The following is an 18,662-nucleotide window of genomic DNA, read 5'->3' on the forward strand; positions in this document are numbered from 1 at the left end:
ACGGCAACGGCAAATCATTTTAAATATTGAAGCAATTGAAAAGCCCAGTCCAGTGTCGATGGTAGCAATTAACGGCAGCGACGACTACTGCAACCAGCATCAACATAACATCGAGCAGAATAGTGGCTGCAACAAATTGAAGTGAAGAATATCGCTAAGTGAAAACCACAATAACAACAACAACAACAAAAACAACAATAGCAATAGCAATAGCAATAGCAATAAAAGCAACATTGATGTACAAACAGTTACCAATACAGAAGAACTCAATCAACTCAATTTAAATTCATCGTCAACGTCGTCGTCGTCGTCGTTGTCGTCGTCGCAGTCGCAGTCGCTGGCGACCTCACTGGAGGCTGTGTCGGCAGCAACAACAACAACGCCATCAGCAGCAATAACACAATCATCAGCTTCATTCGTCATCATCGTCATAATAATCACCAAAGCTATTTTAGCTACAACAACTGTAAGTGAGATAGTGCGACAAAAGCAACAATTAGCAAGAGCAGGCACAACAAAAGCTTTAACAGCTGATTATGTCGCCAACGGCACTGGCATCGTGTGCTGCTGCGTCGTGCTCCACGTCTGCCAATAACGCCGCCTCAGTCACAGTCACAGCTACGGCTGCCACAGCAACAACAACAGCAGCGTCAGCAACTGTTCATTTACGTAAATCACATTCAACGCCGGCTCTCACATGTGATGGCAGCAACATTGCCGATAGCAACATTGTTGACAGCAACAAATGTTGCGGCAAAAATCCTGTAGAATCGGCCATAGAGGCTAGCAACATTGTCATTGAAGATGTTGCTGCGATCGCACACATCAAGCGACAGCAGCATGAACAATATGCACACGATAGCAACAAGTGCAACAATATTGATGCAACACAACCAACGACACCGGAATCATTACGTTTCGGCTGCACGCACTACAAGCGACGCGCCATGTTTGTGGTAAGTTGCTAAGCGATATAGAAGAACTTAATACGTTTTATAAATATATATTTAATATATATTATATAATAGAGCTCTGATATTGATCAGATAATTTCTCTGTCTGTCTCTTAATTAAAAAAACATTCAAATTCATTTTCGATTTGATTATCTTTTTATTATTATTATATAATAAAAAATATTTATTACTTCTTTAATTGAATTAAGCAACATTTCGTAAGGCGTGAAACGAATACCTATATATCTTTATATATACATACACACACACACATATATATATATATTTATAACTTTTTGCCTTAAATAAAGCAAGTGCATTTTCATATTTTAGCAATTAAATTAGTGAAATATTAAAAATCTAAAAATTAGCCATACTTTCGGTATTTTCGCCTTTCACCTAAAATAAGATATCATTGCTTACGTTCAACATGTGGCCAAATTTACGGAGGCGCCACACATCGCATTGTTGGCTTCTGGTTTTCATCGTCGTTTCGATCTTCCTGAAGTCGACTACAAATGAAAAACACTATGCATTACACACACAGATACAAGCAAATACACTCGCTCACACACTTAGTCAACATTTCTTTTCATGCGGATACATAATTTGGGTTCAATTGGAAGAATTAGTGTTTGTCTGTGAACAACAACATCAACAAACACAAAAGAAAATATATAGTATATAAAATAGAATAACAAAAGCAAAGCAACAAAAAAAATGAGAATCAAGCAAGTTAGAGTCGAGCATGCACGACTAAAAATATCCTAACGTGCCTGATGCTTCTGCTTGGATGTATCTAAACACACTTAAATGTAAACAATAAACTGATAAACACACTCTTGCCTAAATGTATCTAAGCATAGATACCCCCAAAGCACATGTGTACATAGACAGTTATCGATTACTGTTAGCTTGATTTGTGACTTCTGTAGAAGGCACAATCGATTCTGTAGCTCTTATAGTGGCTGAATCTCCCATCGAAAAGGTGTTTGTGTTTATTGCAGGGTATTGTCTAGTCGACTACTCTTCAACAGTGCATGCTGTATATTTTATTTGGGTGGTAATTGCTGCCGTCTAGCTTGCTCAACCAAATAAATTCGATTGCAGTTGTATCTAAGAAAGTGAGCGCCCACTTAGCACCTCTATTGATGCTGTCTAAATTACGAGCCTTTAGCTGTTTGCCTAAATTAAATATTAACACATATTGTTACTGCGAGCGCGTAAATAAAGGGCTAAAGCAATTGTCAATAAAATTTCTATTTTTAAGATTTGTATAAATTTGTTTCTCGATTTCTCATCCCATCCTTATGTTGTGTACTTTCGCTTCTCACATCCAGCTAGCTGAGACTTGAGGTTTTGCAAATAGATAAGAAAGTGGAACTAGAACAGAAGTTATTGGGTAGGGATCCGGGTAACTGCTAGTCGGCCACTCCTAACTAGAGCACTCTTACTTTAGTTTATTTTATTGCAACGCCCCAATAAAGGGATGGCACACAGAGAGACTTGTATCGACTTACAGTCTTTCAGTTGGAAGAACAGAAACGTTGACCTTCTCCTTAGATTGATTTAAAAATTTTAGCTACACTGTATTAAATTGAAATTAGCAAATATGAAAATATTACCTTTTCATACTTAACTCAACTGTTTGCAAAGATTTTGCCAATTGCAATGGATGCGAAAAGATCTGAAAGCTTTCTACAATAAATTGCAATAGAATTTGATTCGCAATTAAAAATTATGATTGTGGGAAAATCAAAGAAACCGGCTTTTGAGGTACTTTACTTTTTAAAGCAAGCTTGTTTTTTTTTTCCCCCATTTATTCATTTTTATTTACACAAATTACGCAAGAATACGAAATAGTTGAATTTTAATGATGCGTTGAATGTTGTATGCTCTACAAAGCAGCAGCTGGGAATAAATGGAAATTGAAATTGAAATTAAAACACAAAAACAAGTAAGAGTTCTCAGCGGAGAGTGTCCGACTAAAATATGCCTTGATCAGTCACGATTTCAGTCACTCAGATGTGGAAAGTCGGCAGAGGCACTTAAAATCCGAAATATTTAAGATCTGTGTACTCTATGGATTGTTGATTAATAATATGTTATTGGCATGAGTTAACTAAATATATATATCTATATCATGCACTTCGCTAGGTCGACTTAGCTTTTCGTACTGATCAAGAATATGTGTAATGTGGGGGATCTGCTACGCCTTCTGCTGTCACATTCTTATATACCCAGAATTCTCTTCTTCAATTTATTTTGGAGTTTTTGGAATTCTGTTTCACTTAACTAGAGTTGAAGAAGTGTTTCTTAAATACAATATATTATTAAATGAGTTCGTGTTTAAGATAAAAGTAATCGAATACTTTTCGACTGCAAAATTTTCCAAACTTTGAGTTGAAAATCTTGTCAAGTTTTTCAGAATTATTAAGAAACCTTATGATCATCCCGATTGGATTAGTTACAGGGGCGTGTCAAATTGTTTTGGAGGTCGAGAAACCAGATTGCCAATGGGAGCTTGGCAATGTACTGAATATTTTTATTGTCCAAATTTTTTATATATATATATATTTTTTTTTTGGCGATTTTCAAACATTTATGTAGGAAATGAGCGTGTTTAGCTAAAAAATTAGCGGGCATCTAATGAAGCGACGCCTTTGCCACAAATTGGCCAGAGACACCGCCGCCGTCGCCGCCTGTCTTTGATTTCAAATCCAGATTCAGTTTCAGTTTCAGTTTGATTTAATTAGGGTTTATGACCCGCCAAATTGAGTTGCGTCTGCAATGTTTATGACAATGCTAACTGCCATAGTCCAAGCCGAGTCGAATACGAATCCGATATCAAAATAAATCAAATCGTTTCGGAACATTTCGTCACGTACTCACGTACGAAACTCTCTTTCCGCTTTCCATGGTTGCCTGCTTCGAATGCGAACTCGAATTGAATATCACTTAATATGCCAACCATCCTTATACTAAGTTCAGAGCGCTTAGCTTGAATAGAAGAAATCAATAGAAATAGAGATAGGGATAAAGATAGAGCTAGAGGTAGGGATAGAGATAGAGATAGAGATAGAGATAGAGATAGAGATAGAGATAGAGATAGAGATAGAGATAGAGATAGAGATAGAGATAGAGATAGAGATAGAGATAGAGATAGAGATAGAGATAGAGATAGAGATAGAGATAGAGATAGAGATAGAGATAGAGATAGAGATAGAGATAGAGATAGAGATAGAGATAGAGATAGAGATAGAGATAGAGATAGAGATAGAGATAGAGATAGAGATAGAGATAGAGATAGAGATAGAGATAGAGATAGAGATAGAGATAGAGATAGAGATAGGGATATAGATAGAGATAGAGATAGAGATAGAGATAGAGATAGAGATAGAGATAGAGATAGAGATAGATTTCAGTTTGTGAACGAGTATGGATAGAGCTCTCAGCGGAGTATTCTTCTAGTTTTTAGTTTAATATTAAAATCACATTTATCGATTATAAATTCAAATATAAATCAATACCTTTTAATATTTTTTCTATATTCATAAATTGAAGTTGTGATATCTTCCTATAGATGCTACTTAACTAATATATACATAAATTTATTTATAATATATTATTTATGCAAATAAATATACCCTGTATATATATTTTGCAGACACCCTGTTGCGATAAGTTTTACAAGTGTCGCTTTTGCCATGATGAGAACGAGTCGCATCACTTCGACCGTAAGACTCTAACGGAACTCATTTGCTCTGAGTGCAATACGCGGCAGAAGGTGCAGGAGCAGTGCGAGAAGTGCGGCGTGCGCTTTGGCAAGGTAAGTGCTGAGCTCTCTTTCTGCCTCCGTGAATACTTGCTTATAGATGCTGTTCCTTCCAGTACACTTGCCTCATTTGCAATCTGTTTGATGATTCGGATAAGCAGCAATATCATTGTCATGGCTGTGGCATTTGCCGCATTGGCGGCGCTCACAATTTCTTTCACTGCGAAGTGTGCAACATGTGTCTGCCCATGCAGCTGAAGATCGATGGACATAGGGTAAGTAGTAGACAGACTATAAACTGGAGAACGTCTTAGTCAACTCATATACAATCAATATGAAAGACGATGATCCCCTAATGAATATGTATTTTGGATCAGCGTAAGTGGGCAAAACATAACTTCAAATCGTACTTAATTTTTTTCATTTTCGTAAAAACTTCAATATTGTGAGCATATCTGAAATAGATTGAAAGGCCCCAAGTATTACGCAGTCGGTGCCACCAATATATGTTAGTTTAGCTTAACAAAATAGTTGAGTTAGAATAATAAAATTATTCGAGTCGGACTTTGCCTTTTGCTACCCTTGATGCTGATGGCAAAGTTGAATATATGTGCATAAATAGTTTGTAGATCATTAGATGAGACATTAGCCTTGGCTATTGAGCTTTGTGCAGAATCATGGTCCAAAACTGGTTTCCTAATCGCTAAAGGTTTTTGAGCTTGATTCCACATCCAGTTAATGGCATAAATTGTCAAATTTTATAAGTTGAATAATCGGTAAACAGGTACCGCTATAAAAAATCAAACCGGTAATAATTAAAGATAATAATTTATGTTAGGAGAAAGACATCAAAAAACGCTTATGATGGGAGTCCCCGACTGAGAGATGCCCATGTGCTCGGGCAGGACAGCTGCCAATATTTTGTTCGACTAACGAACACTCCAGATACAAACTCGAGATAAGTTTAGATCTATATATAAAAAGAATAAAGGAATACGAATTGGAATACTTATAAACAAAAGAATATATATTTCCAACTTTATGTCTCTAACTTTTAGAGTCTTCGAGATCGATGTGTTTAGGTAGACGTTCGTGCTTAATGTTTGAACACGTTTCCATCTGTTTGTTACATGTATTTGCATAGCATTAATATACCTTTACGATTCAGTTTTTATGAGTTGACGATTTGAAATGGGGAAATACCTTTTGGTTTGCTTTTACTTTGCAGTGCGTCGAAAACATTTCGCGATCGCATTGCCCCGTCTGTCTGGGCGATATACACACCTCGCGCATTCCATGCCACATTCCGGACTGCGGGCACTTGCTGCACAAGATGTGCTTCGATCAGCTGCTGGCGTCGGGTCACTACACCTGCCCCACCTGCCAAACGTCGCTGATTGACATGACGGCGCTGTGGGAGTATCTGGATGCGCAGGCGCTGCGCATGCCCGTTCCGCTCAAGTACGAGAATCAGCGTGTGCACATCTTTTGCAACGATTGCCACAAGGTAGGACTGCTCGCATCCAAAGATCTTACTCCACGTTGAACCACATCTATATTGTGTATACTGTTCGCTTGCAGACTTCTAAAACCAAATTCCATTTCATTGGGCTCAAGTGCGTGCATTGCGGTGCCTATAACACCACACAGGATGTGAAGCGTCGCCTCTCGCTGGTCACCGATGAGCCAAGCACGGCCTGACACTTGCTTTTGCCACGGCCCCAGCGCTATTGGGTGGATTCAGTCGTAATCGCAACAGGAAATCTCTTGCCATGCTCCACATTTGAAGAAACTAAATTTATGAAACTGAAATCGAAACGCATTGAATTTAGACCAAATTCGAGCTGGTATCGAATATAAATTAAACAACAAAAAACACAAAAAAAAAAAAAAACAAAACAAAAAGAACATTTACAAAGTCAACCAAGAAACATATTTTGTATGCGGTTTTAGTATTTTTTGATATTTAGTAAATTTGCATTCAGTAGAAGAAATGATAATACAAAAATTATTTACACTCGAATTTTATTATATATTTTGCTTGTATTTACCAAATCCTATGTACATCTCGAATTTTCCTTTTCCAATTTGCATAGATCAATATCAATCTCAATCTCAATCTGTTGTTAAAGATTAAAAACATTTTTAAGTTTTGACAATAAATATATAGAAGAAAGGAAGGACTTTAGTCAGTTAAGCCTGTATTTTAATTTTAAAATATATAATCTTTTCCAAAAAATAGTTCCGAAATCTTTAAATAAATTTTTATATAAATAATATAATTGTTTTTTATGGACTTCAGTGAATATGTTTATAGTTATCTGTGAAAAATTTAAGATAGTGCTATATATATCATATTATTCTTCTATTTGGACTTCAGTTGTACATGAACAAAATCTTAATAACATTGGGTAACTTTTTCATATAGCTTTTTAAATTATAGAATCCCTCGATTGTATGTAAAAGGTTTTATATACTGAAAAGAAATTTTAGTTTAATTTCTGCTATTTTTTTAAGCTCTACTATTGCATCATAGTAAAGCTCATTATAATGTATTATGGTTCGAATATTTAGAATTATATTTACAATCAGCCAATCTTTCTACAATGCTATATGGCTCCTTCAGGAACTTGTTCGTCAATTAAGCTTTTTTCTATAATTTGATATCATCTACAATCATCAATCATTTTCTTTTATTTTATTTTAGATATAGCAAAATATGTAGGTAATAAAACTGACTTTAAACGAAACTTTGAACTCTTTAGGTTAAATTATAATTGTTTCAGTTAAAACATGAATAAAATACAGTTTACTTTTATGCTTTCTGGTACCCTCAACCTGTAAATAGGTTAAAAATAACATTGGATATTTGCAACTGTCAGAAGACTTCTCTGCTTCCATAAACTATACATTATGCACAATATTTAATTATTTGTATTTTTTATATATAAATTGTATACAGCATTAAATACAGTTTTCGTATAGTGTTTGCAGACTACGAATATTTTAACTTTTTCATTAAGTATTTTCTCTTATCTAGCCACACAAGTAGATGTTTTTGTTTTTCACAATTGTTTAGAAATAAATCAAAATCATAGTTTTAAAATCTATATTCCTCGAGAATATAAACTTCGAGAGATATATCATAAAAGAAATTCTTACTGCATATGTTTAAAAAATACGAACTTTATCTTAAATAGTGGCCAAGACTTAGCTTGTTGTCCAGATTATGAATATATTTACTTTATAGGATAGGGCTTTCTAATATTGCTAAGTAAACTTTTTTCTTGCTTTCGATATTTTAGTTGGGCATCCACATTGGTGCTCGCTTAGTTCCTTAAATTTCGTTGCACCGATGTAGAAGAAAATCATTATGGTGTACATAAACATTTGACTAAGAATCTATAAATTTATATAGAAATGGAACACGGATAGTTGCAGTCTTTCACTGCAGAATAAATGTGTTTGGCTGCTGAGCTGTGGAAATCTCTTACTGCGCCTTTTGTTTGGCTGCGCTGGGATCCCCAGCGGATGCAGTGGAATCCGCAGCACGTTTTGCTTTGCGCTCAGCCGACTTCTTTAGCTTTGTGAGGTACAGACCCACGATAACCAGAAGGGCCCAGGTGATGTAGCCAATGTGATAGACGGAACTATAGAAGCGCCAAATGCTATCGAAGGAGGATAGCAAGAATGCTGTGCCCAGATAGCTGAAGCCAAACCACTTGCATATCCAAAAGATAACATCAATAACGGTGCGACGCATGCCAACAGCATCCTTGCGAACTAGCTTGTGCCATGTATCCTCCATTATTACATAGAAAGGTGCGCCCATAATGCAGAAATAGTGTCCAGGCCGGAAGCCATGCCAATACGCGGAACAGAGGAAAATGGCACCCGTTCTGAAATTGGCAACAATATTCAATATTATAATTATCTTTGTGGAGTTTGTGACACTCACCTGTATTTCTTGATGGGAAACAGTTTATACACATTCACCGCTAGCCAATATTGCACGCAGACATTCCAATGCTTCATGCCTTCACGGAAAGTCCAGCAGCGCTCTACATCTAGCACTCGTGTGTTAACAATTGTTGTGAAATTATAGCTATGCTTCTCCGGATCCTTTGCCATATCCTGGTACAGCTTTCGTGGTCCCTCCCCATTGTTGGTATCCGCATCATCTGGATACGCTCCAAATCCGGCCATTGTACAGACACATTCGCTTAGCGTCAGCCCCGTGTAGATGCGTGCGCGGAAAATAAAGAACGTGGGCCACACGTACAACACCCGATAGAGAACGGATCGATCATTGTAGAACTCATCGCTCAATGCATACTGAATTTGATAGATTTTAATTTAATTTATTAATGACTTATAGTTTCTTTTACTGTTATTACTCACGTCTAGTGGCCACATGTAGTTGGCCAACAAATAAAGACTGCAGTAGAAGACGGCTGCCTTCAGTTGCTCGATGGTTGCCTGCACGCAAGGCGCATGATCCTTGAAAGGCATTTGAAAGTAATCTCGATATGTTCGATAGCGATAATAGGGACCTGTAAGACAGAATATCAAATATGTATACTAATTTTAACTAGAGAAAAAACATTTATGTCTGTTATTTAACTATAGCATTACGAGAAATATTGATACCAATTTAAAGTCCCTAAAGTCTAACTTATGAAGCTTATAAGCTCATAAGGTTTGGCACCCGGCAAGGCATAAAAATGTATATGAAGTCAACTCAATGCAGTAATTTAAGAGTTACATTAATATAATATATGAATATATAAATGACTATTTTTTTTTTAATTTTATAATAGATTAATATGAGTTTTATAAGCTTAAAATTTTTGAAACCAAAAGTTTCACATAAATTTTATAATGTAACCAATATCTATATAGGCAATTTATTATAGATTAAACTTGCTATAAATACTTTTAAAGATGTTCATATTTTCCTAACTCAGTTGCAGTTTTCATTTATTATTTATAAATAAAAACACATGCTGAGTTTGCATTTAGATAAGACGTTCAAAGCATATGTACAACGATTATTGGCGTATAATGATAACCATCCGTAACATTTTTACTATCTGTAAAAATGCAAACACTTGGACTTTGACACAACGACAACTTGTTCAATTGTGCGGGCAAGCAAGTTGAAGACACATTTGCATACATAGAAATTAGCCAATTTATGTGCAACTACAGTGAAGGTACTAATAATGTACAGCTGTGAGCTTGTACTGTGCTAAGAAAGACATGCATATATTATTCATTTGAACTGTTCACTGACCTGTGAGCACGCCAACGTAATTAAAGCTATAAAGCACAATCTCCGTAGCACTAAGCTGCTGCAAGCTTAAATCGTAGCTTGTAACATTCAGATTGGGATCGCTATTGGCATTATCCTGGTCATTGTTGACCCGTTCATCTTGAGCTCGAATACGCTTCCAGGCTGCAGTTTTCTCAAATGCAATGCCGGATACCTGAGCAAACAGTTAGTAGCTTCTCATGTCTGAGTCAATAATTGTTATGTAACTAACCTTGAGTGTAAGTAACATTTGTATCATATTTGTTGGCCCAGGCACAGCAGGCAGACCGAAGAGATAAACGAGCCGGAAGAACACCAAATAGCCAAACATTACAACAAAAGTAATTACATGGCAGTTGCTGGAATTATGATTATATATTAATGTATGAATATTAGAAATCAATTGATGTAAAGTGAACTTACCTAGGATGCACTAAGAGCACACTGGCTGTGCCCAAGCCGACGGAAATGGCGCAGTGCAGGCTATGGAAGCCCGAGACAACAACAACGACAATGAGGCCCAGCATGGAACATACGTATTTGCGTTGCGTCTCATCGCGCACCTTTCGCACATAGCTACCAGCAGCAATGCAGGCCAGAAGGCATAATACGTATATTACGTCGTCTACATTCATTTTATTGATTTGTTTTAGCCGCGACTGCGGCTTTCTTCCCAGCAGGCAATTTGATCTTTGTTATTAATAACGCATGCAATACAATGCAGTATCTATCGATAGTGTATCGATATGTTTTGGTGCTGCCACCTATTACAAAAACATAAATGGTGTTGATGCAAAGCTGACTGATATGAAATAAAATGTCAAAATACGTTACTTTTTTGATGATTTTGCACATTTAAAAATTATTATTATTATTACTATATTTTCTTATTATGTTATGTGCATGGATTTATTTTTTTACTTAGTTAGCAAATTAAGCGCAGTTTTCCACGAAAAGCTTATTTTCTATGGCATTTATTATTTAATACGTTTTTATATAAGTTTCTAAAACTGAGTGAGATCTATACCATATATATTGGCCATAGAAATAACTTGGGAATATAATGAAAGAATCAAATGAACATTTAATTGTTAACAGTAGTCATTAAAAAACAGTTACTCATTAAATAACAATTAAAGATATTAACTATGACGATATAATGATGACAAATATGGAAGTTACGTGAATTCTGGAAAAAAAACAATTTAATTTAAAGACGTTAACAAAGGCACGCATCGTTCAAACCATTTTAAGCTAGACTAAATGTGTTATTGAACTAAATCTTAACCTCAATTACAACTGTGCCATTTAGTTAATAAAAGTAATGCATAATGCATAGCCTTATCTCTGAACAATATAATATAAAACGCCCGAAATCAATTACAGAAATTCCCATACGTCATCAAAGCGAGACTCTTAAAAGTTCAAAGCAGTTATGGGTGTCTATATGCATACATATAAACATATTTAGAACCGGTAGTCAATGCACGCTGAGAGTTGCTAGTGGGAAACGCGTGCCGTGGGCAATGCCAGTCCGCTTGAACGTCGATAGCTAATCATTGCGTCTGGCTACAGGTTGTGCAGTGGGGAAAATGGCAAAGCTGTTGAGATTCTGTTTGATTAACAAGTTGCTAGTGTCAGTCACCCATATAGAACATATATAAGAAGCGTGTGAACTGATCGTAAGCAACAGAGTCTAATAGTCGCTACACTAGTGCAGCAGGTCAGATTTAGAGCTGATTGAGCCAATATGAACTTGCAATCATTAGTCGTCTCGCTGCTGCTGCTAACTGCAGTCTATGGTAAGTAGTTTACCTTAGGAAATTGCCAGTATCCCTAATCCTGATCTCTCTCATGACAGCACAGAGCAATAACGATCTCGCTGAAAACTATGAAGCTGAGATGGACGAGTTTATGGACCTGGTGCCCGATCCCGAGGAGTTGGACTTTGAGAGTCGCGGCAACTTTGACGAAGCAGAGCCCGATGATTTGCTGTCCTCACTGGAGGCGGACGAGTACGAGGGTGCCGAGCATTGTGAGTGGAATAAGTGCGACAATGATCTGAGCGAGCCGCGCGGCATTGGCAGCTTTCTGGATTTGTCGTTCCTCAAGAAAATCGCCGTCAACCTGAATCCCTTTGGCACGCCTCGGCATCGCATGCAATTCTATTTGTTCAAGCGCGAGTTTCCCGAGTGCGGACGTGAGCTGGACTACCACAATGAGCAGAAATGGCGGCATGCCGGCTTCAATAGCTCCCTGCCCACGCGGCTCATCGTGCACGGCTGGATGAGCCAGTCGCGTGGCTCCTTCAACAGGGACGTGAAGAATGCCTACTTGAAGCACGGCGACTACAATGTGATTGTGGTCGATTGGAGCGCCAGTTCGGCCAACATCAACTACTTCTCGGTGGTGAAGCTAATCGAGGAGATGGGTGCCCAGCTCGTGCAGTTCACACGCGAGCTGCATCGCCAGTTCAATGCACGCTACGATGACATCTACTTGATCGGTCACTCACTGGGCGCTCAGATTGCCGGCGCAGCGGGCAAATATCTCAAGCCGGAGCAGTACAATACAATCTTCGCCCTGGACCCGGCTGGACCCAAGTTCCGCCATCGCAGTGCTCAGTTCCGCATCGATGCCAGCGATGCCAAGTATGTGGAGTCCATGCACACCAGCGGCAACTTTGGCTTCCTCAAGCCCACGGGCAGCGCCACCTTCTATCCGAACTATGGACTCTATCAGCGCAACTGCTTCTATCTGGGCTGCTCCCACATACGCGCCTATCAAATGTTTGCCGAGTCCATCAATTCAGCCAGCGGCTTCTGGGGCACGCCCTGCAAGCGCGACGGTCGCAAGTGGCAGTGTGACCAGCGCCAGCGACAATCGCATCGCATGGGCGGGGAGCCCTCTGTGCCCAAGGCGGGCATCTTCTACGTGAAGACCTCCTCTAGCGATCCCTTCGCTCTGGGCAGATGAAGCTGTGGAATGAATTCCAATTAAGCTGCCAATTGCTAGGTAATTAAGTTTAAATAAAGACCAAATAGATAACTTTTATAATAAAATTATGTTTAACTGTTCAATCAAGATCAAGGAAGTTGAGCATAATCGAAATATGCTTGAATACAATTTCAATTCTTATCTATCAAATCATCTATTTATCCAATATGATATATATAGATAGAAATAATGAACACACTGAAGAGTCTATCAGTCAGTCAATCAATTAGTCAATAAGTCCATCAGTCAGCAAGTCAATAAGTCAGACAGTATCAGTTAGTCAATCAGTACGACAATTTCAGTCAGTCAATTAGCTAATTATATAGTCAATCAGTCAGTTGGAGGTCAGTCAATCACTTAGTTAATCAGATCGTCAATCAAGCAGACAATCGTTGGATAGTCGTCAGTCGATCAATCAGCTAATCGTCAATTAAGTGAATCAATTGATGAATAAATGTGTCAATCAGATAGTCAAGCAATGCCTTAATGAGTAAGCCAAGTGAGTCAATCAATCTGTACATCAGTCAAGCAATCATTAGTTAAGGACACATTTAATCATCAGTACGTGAGCCTATCACTCAATATCTGTCATTCATTCAGTCAATCGCTAGCAAGTCAGTCAGTCAATCGTCAGTCAGACAATCGCTAGTGCTTCAATCATTCAATCTAACTTGGCGCAGCTTTTATCTGTCTAGCTGAACGCAGTCTGCGTTGATCTGAAACCTGACTGATCAATAAAGTGTCCTGCCCTTACGATTGCCTCTTGCAATGCGAAATATTGCAATTTTTTTAATGTCTTGAGCGAAATTTAATTAAAGACATATAGTTGAGCAGCTGCTGGTGCTGGAGTGGGTGTCCTTAGGGCTAGGAGCAGGCTGCGATTTGGAGCGCATGCAAATTGGTCTGGGCAATTCAATCTTTGGATCTGTGAAATATATACGCGACTCGTGCTCGGCGCTAATTGCAGCAGATAAATACGCCGTGGAGCCCATAATTACGACAGACAGATTACGAGGCGCACTTAATTGTCGACCGTAAAGTGTTTGCCGTATCTGCGAGGCAGCGCCAGCGCCAGCGCCAACGTAATCCTCAAGCAAGCAACTAGCTCGATTTTAATTATTCGACTAACTGCACCTTCTGCATATTCATTGGCTCCACTGTGGGGGCGGCTGCAGGCTCTGGCGCTAGATGGCAACATTTTGATTTCCATTATGGGCAATTTTTTTGACAAAAACTTTTCGCTTGCACTGCGGCTGAGGCGATAAGACGTTCGAATGTGTTAAGCGATGGCCAACGAAATGGACTCATAATTGGAAAATGTTTAGCTAGAGTTCATAAAGTTAAGAGCTGTTTCCAAAGAGTTTTCTGTTTCTATATGAAAGATCTTTCGGAAGAGTTTGGTTTCTGAATTGGAGGAGAGTTAAGAACAGTTCACAAAGAGTTACACATTTCTATATGAAAGATCCTTGAGAGGGCTTACTGCTTCATACATGGCAGATAGTTATGAGCATTTATAAGGAAAAACCTTGTTTCCCATTTCGAGAAAAGGTTCTAAATTAAACTGGCCATGACATCAATTCGGAGCTAGGTCGCCTTTCCGTTCAGCAAGTTGGAGTCAGTTGTACATTACGTTTCGGACAGAATAGAGCCAAAAAAATATTTATGTTTAGAGATCTGTAGGGGTTTTTATCAAAATTTTTTTATTTAAATTTTCTGTACAATAAAACTGAAAAAGAACAGTAAAAATTTGTAAAATAATTCGAATTAGGAAAAATAACGGAATAACAAATTGAGATATGGATTTTGGACAGGGCAATGGCGGTGGTCAGTACCAGTCAATGGAAGGTTATGGCATGTCTTCCCCTGACGGCCATTCACCAGAGATGGGCCAAGATTACATGCAGTCTCGTGGCGGTTATGGCAGCGGAATGCAGTCCTATGACGATTCCAGAAACTGCCAGAGTGGCTCGGCTTCCTTTGGCGGTCCCGGCTACCGCAGCCCACTTCGTTATACGAAAGTCTTGAGAGAAATGAATTCACGCAATGGCCTCTAGTGAGTAGCCCGATAATGATATAACTATGAACGTTTCCCCATCTCTTAACCTGCAATGCAGCTCACCCACGGAGCAGCGCTCGGGTCGTGGCAATGGCGACTACTACAACTCGCTGCCAGGCGTTGGCGGTGCCGAGGGTCAAATGTATGGTCAGGCCCGTCAAGGTGGAAATCCCTATTACTCCTAGTCCTCGTTTGGATTTGACTCTTGTTATCTTTGACTTATAGTAAAAATAAAGTGCTCGGATGTCAGGATTAAAGTTATATTTATTGTTTCGTTCTTTGCAATTGTGCTCCTTAGGAGGTGGCCTAGCCGTGGAGGTGGCTTCCTTAGAGTATTTAAAAGAGAATGTTCATACTTTAATTTCCATTCATTGGGTAGCTTTTCTATGGAATGTCTTGATTCTAGACTCCATATAGCTGCATTTTACATAAATTTAATATATATTTCCAAATATCATCACCCTTGCCTTGCTTCTCCCTTTCTTTGTTCTGCCTGAAGTGAACGAAATGTTTTGTGTTTCCTCAGTGTTTGAGTTCTGCTCTACGGAAGTGGAGCTTAAATTTTAAATTTTTTCGGCCTTTTCAGTTCTAAATTAAAATATTTGAAGTATGTGTAATGGATGCGGAAGGGTGCCGGCGCCGCCGCAATTTTTCATAAGCAGCGCGAATTTTCGCTACGTCATGCGGGAAAGGAAGCGAGAGAGGGAGCGGCACCTGCGCAATGGCTTAAATGAGTATGTTTATTTATATATATCTAAATATTCACTAGATTCTATAACAATTCTCTGATCCATATCTATAGTCCACCTTGCTGTAAGCCAGCCTGCGGTTGTGGCGCGTGCTATGGATGTTGTTGAACTGAGACTGAAACCTGTGTCTTATATGGAACTTTGCTTTAAAGATATGAATGATGAAGTCTCTGATAAACAGCTAAGCTCATTCAGCTGCAATTCAATTCATTTAAAACTTTTAAAATTGCTGCAATAAAGTATCTATATACGTTCGTCATAAATATGCTCTCACTTCTTATACAGGAGATGTTTTTAAAGTATCATAATTTTAAATAATAATAATATATAATATAAATAATACAAAGAAATATGTATTTGCTATCAATATGTTTATTGGTCAAAAACTAATTGACATTTATGCTTAAAGATGACTTAAGCCATGTGGTTTAAGTGTATCAATAAATGTCTAAAGAGCTTGGTAAGTTTGACAAACAGAACTCTTATTTTGTTATTAAATTTTAGCTACTTGCAAGCGTTGTTTTAATGTACATTTATCAATGATAAAATGGCAAGCATAACTCTGCAAAAAGGAGCTATCAAATTTTAAATACGTTGTCAAATAAAGCTGTGCTAACCACTCAAAGTTGTAGGCCTCTAAAATAAACATGGAATTGTATGTGTTGTCTCAATGCCTTAAGCTTTATGAACAGTTAACAACGCAACAGCAACAATAGATTAGTTATATTTGAATATGAGCTAACTCTTACTACTACTATATATCTTGAGTCAAATCTGGACTACTCTTGGCTCTCAGCAAGTTTGTTGTAGTAAAGAGACCTAGCAGACTACCTAGAGCATACAAATTCTTGACCGAGGAACAACTAGCTTAGTTGATCTCGCCATGTCCGTCATTATATTCACAGATGCTACAAGCTGAATTTGTTAATTTATATTCCTATATACCATACGCAGTATATGTTGATCATACTTTTTGCGATAACCCATTCGAACATTTAAGTATGGTTTTTAAGCCAGAGTTCAAATTGTTTATTGTTTAGCTAACGCATCGATAATAATCGATCACATTTTTATGATTTTTTAACGTAGCTTGAGGCCGGAATTCAAACTATCTGTAATGATCTATAATGAGATACCTTCTGCACTTTGCAAAATTCAGAGGGAAAGGAGTCTTAGCTGGAAGTTGCTAAAGACGCGTTCATCAGAGATTTGAAAAAGGTAAGACTTAAGACTAAATATATGAATATAACTCTTCAACCGATTACCTTTAAGGCATTACCTCATCTTAAGGCATTAACTCATCTAAAGATAACTGCTTCATATACACTATACTATTTACTACTATTACTCCTTAGAGTGTTTTCTTTCAAATCTAGTTGGCATTTAAGCATTCGAAGTTGTCTTACGACTTTTCAGTTTTTCAGTTTTCATTCGTTCAGAACATTTTCTTTTACTACAATCTAAAATTAGACCTAAAAATTTTTTTTTTGGCAGAGGCGATATTTATTAACGGTATAATCCAGGATCAGTCTAGTAATTGTATAATATGGATTACTTTGAGAATGCACAAATCGGTGGCTATCGCATTGAAATGCCGTTCCCCCAGCTTTTTTATCCCGAAGTAAGCTCGGCAGACGTTTTTTTTCAGTATTTTAATTTCTTTTTCGTTTTCTTTTCGAATTTTCCGTTAGATGAATTCCGTTAATAAAAGCTTTGACCAAACGGCTATTCCGAATATTGGCAGCTGTGGAATCCAAAGTGATTTTTATGATAGCGGCGTTAAGCCGAATATGGAGCATCAAATAGGGAACATGTCTAACGTCAACTATGGCCATCGTCATGTGTCAAATAACCCCTTTTCCTATCGGTGTGTGCAGCGTGAGAGCCGAAGAGCTCGTGAGAGGCGAGCCCGCAACGGCTTGTAGTAAGTATTCACAATTTGCATCTACAGAACTCTATGTAAACCTAAGTCCGGTCTCTTCACAGTAGCCCAATCGAGGGATATGACAAGCAGAGCGAGTATCCAGAGTACACTGGAGGTATGTGCTTGAAAATACGATGAAAGCCCAACTAAACTTCCACCTCCCTCCCTCCCTTCTCTCCTTGTTTCTTCCTCCAGATCCCATGGGTCAGTCGGTTACAGTCAACTCCCTTTGGCAGTAAAGGACGTACTCGATGTCACAATTGTAAATATTCATAAATATAAGCTGCGTATTGCTTAGAAGATATTTTTGTAGTAACAAGTGGACTTCATATTACTTGCTCATTAGAAAAGTGAATGGATCATGTAAATAGTTGAAAATTCTAAGCGCATTTTTCATATTACCGCCCAAATTGTCAAAAATTTTCAAATTTTAAAAATTTAAAATTAATTAAAAATTTATTTAAATTAATGTAATGATAGCGTATATATTTATGTATAGATATATACATTATATTCATATATCTGAGCTATATCTTTCATGTGGATGGAGTCTATAGCCTTACCAGATTAGTTTAGTCTATGATCCTTAAAAACGGTTAAGCGAAGGTTGTCTGTATATATTGACAAGGATGATCTTTCATATAGTACCCAAGAAAGGGTTCTATAATTTAAAGATTTTATATTGAATAGAATTTTTGAAATACTTTTGGCAAGTAGAGCTAAGCCACATGTCTGCAAGGGTATATGATCTTCGCCATTTGGGTATTTCCGTTTTCTGGTTTTGCCTTTTTTGCTATTCGAAATCAGACGAGTCGCTATGGAGATAGGAGTTCCGGGTTCGAGAAGTGAGGTTGGAGCTGCTGTGGGGGGTAATTAACGTGTGTTTTATGGCC

The 18,662-nt window shown here is 37.8% G+C and overlaps 5 protein-coding genes across 6 annotated transcripts; 4 read left to right on the plus strand and 1 right to left on the minus strand.

The window, feature by feature from the left end:
* The first annotated feature begins 514 nt into the window (after positions 1–514).
* On the plus strand, positions 515–6,622 carry LOC111603825 (RING finger and CHY zinc finger domain-containing protein 1). Its single transcript, XM_030224478.1, has 5 exons — positions 515–956; positions 4,622–4,783; positions 4,846–5,004; positions 5,958–6,236; positions 6,311–6,622. Exons 1-5 carry the CDS (start codon positions 537–539, stop codon positions 6,428–6,430), a joined length of 1,140 nt encoding a protein of 379 aa, XP_030080338.1. The 5' UTR covers positions 515–536; the 3' UTR covers positions 6,431–6,622.
* A 1,309-nt stretch (positions 6,623–7,931) lies between these two features.
* Positions 7,932–10,767, minus strand: LOC111603636 (lysophospholipid acyltransferase 7). Its single transcript, XM_023321309.2, has 6 exons — positions 10,467–10,767; positions 10,276–10,402; positions 10,026–10,218; positions 9,131–9,282; positions 8,688–9,064; positions 7,932–8,628 (listed from the first exon to the last, which is right to left on the minus strand). Exons 1-6 carry the CDS (start codon positions 10,676–10,678, stop codon positions 8,220–8,222), a joined length of 1,470 nt encoding a protein of 489 aa, XP_023177077.2. The 5' UTR covers positions 10,679–10,767; the 3' UTR covers positions 7,932–8,219.
* Positions 10,768–11,748: 981 nt separating this feature from the next.
* LOC111603729 (phospholipase A1 2) lies at positions 11,749–13,074 on the plus strand. Its single transcript, XM_023321443.2, has 2 exons — positions 11,749–11,845; positions 11,905–13,074. Exons 1-2 carry the CDS (start codon positions 11,794–11,796, stop codon positions 13,017–13,019), a joined length of 1,167 nt encoding a protein of 388 aa, XP_023177211.2. The 5' UTR covers positions 11,749–11,793; the 3' UTR covers positions 13,020–13,074.
* Positions 13,075–14,658: 1,584 nt separating this feature from the next.
* Positions 14,659–15,357, plus strand: LOC111603795. Its single transcript, XM_023321547.2, has 2 exons — positions 14,659–15,093; positions 15,155–15,357. Exons 1-2 carry the CDS (start codon positions 14,837–14,839, stop codon positions 15,279–15,281), a joined length of 384 nt encoding a protein of 127 aa, XP_023177315.1. The 5' UTR covers positions 14,659–14,836; the 3' UTR covers positions 15,282–15,357.
* A 1,907-nt stretch (positions 15,358–17,264) lies between these two features.
* On the plus strand, positions 17,265–18,174 carry LOC111603783. 2 transcript variants are annotated; one of them, XM_023321538.2, is made up of 4 exons: positions 17,265–17,466; positions 17,537–17,769; positions 17,835–17,884; positions 17,965–18,174. In XM_023321538.2, the coding sequence occupies exons 1-4, from the start codon at positions 17,392–17,394 to the stop codon at positions 18,006–18,008; spliced, it is 402 nt and encodes a 133-aa protein (XP_023177306.1). In that variant the 5' UTR covers positions 17,265–17,391; the 3' UTR covers positions 18,009–18,174. The 2 variants fall into 2 exon arrangements, with proteins under 2 accessions (XP_023177306.1, XP_023177296.1); XM_023321528.2 differs by having other exon boundaries at positions 17,267–17,466; positions 17,832–17,884.
* Positions 18,175–18,662: the final 488 nt, after the last annotated feature.

The sequence above is a fragment of the Drosophila hydei genome, unplaced genomic scaffold (assembly GCF_003285905.1).
Source record: "Drosophila hydei strain 15085-1641.00,03,60 unplaced genomic scaffold, DhydRS2 tig00008114-arrow-pilon, whole genome shotgun sequence".
NCBI classification, from domain to species: Eukaryota; Metazoa; Arthropoda; class Insecta; order Diptera; family Drosophilidae; genus Drosophila; species Drosophila hydei.

Excerpts from the sequence above, each read along its gene's own strand:
- LOC111603825 (XM_030224478.1), top strand. The coding sequence starts at position 537 with ATGTCGCCAACGGCACTGGCATCGTGTGCTGCTGCGTCGTGCTCCACG. Across the intron at positions 957-4,621 it reads AGCGACGCGCCATGTTTGTG|ACACCCTGTTGCGATAAGTT; the intron begins GTAAGTTGCTAA and ends TATATTTTGCAG. Across the intron at positions 5,005-5,957 it reads TGAAGATCGATGGACATAGG|TGCGTCGAAAACATTTCGCG; the intron begins GTAAGTAGTAGA and ends TTTACTTTGCAG.
- LOC111603636 (XM_023321309.2), bottom strand. The coding sequence starts at position 10,678 with ATGAATGTAGACGACGTAATATACGTATTATGCCTTCTGGCCTGCATT. Across the intron at positions 10,403-10,466 it reads GTGCTCTTAGTGCATCCTAG|CAACTGCCATGTAATTACTT; the intron begins GTAAGTTCACTT and ends TCATAATTCCAG. Across the intron at positions 9,283-10,025 it reads TTACGTTGGCGTGCTCACAG|GTCCCTATTATCGCTATCGA; the intron begins GTCAGTGAACAG and ends TCTGTCTTACAG.
- LOC111603729 (XM_023321443.2), top strand. The coding sequence starts at position 11,794 with ATGAACTTGCAATCATTAGTCGTCTCGCTGCTGCTGCTAACTGCAGTC. Across the intron at positions 11,846-11,904 it reads GCTGCTAACTGCAGTCTATG|CACAGAGCAATAACGATCTC; the intron begins GTAAGTAGTTTA and ends CTCTCATGACAG.
- LOC111603783 (XM_023321528.2), top strand. The coding sequence starts at position 17,392 with ATGGATTACTTTGAGAATGCACAAATCGGTGGCTATCGCATTGAAATG. Across the intron at positions 17,467-17,536 it reads CCCAGCTTTTTTATCCCGAA|ATGAATTCCGTTAATAAAAG; the intron begins GTAAGCTCGGCA and ends ATTTTCCGTTAG. Across the intron at positions 17,770-17,831 it reads CGAGCCCGCAACGGCTTGTA|TAGCCCAATCGAGGGATATG; the intron begins GTAAGTATTCAC and ends GTCTCTTCACAG.
- LOC111603795 (XM_023321547.2), top strand. The coding sequence starts at position 14,837 with ATGGATTTTGGACAGGGCAATGGCGGTGGTCAGTACCAGTCAATGGAA. Across the intron at positions 15,094-15,154 it reads AATTCACGCAATGGCCTCTA|CTCACCCACGGAGCAGCGCT; the intron begins GTGAGTAGCCCG and ends CCTGCAATGCAG.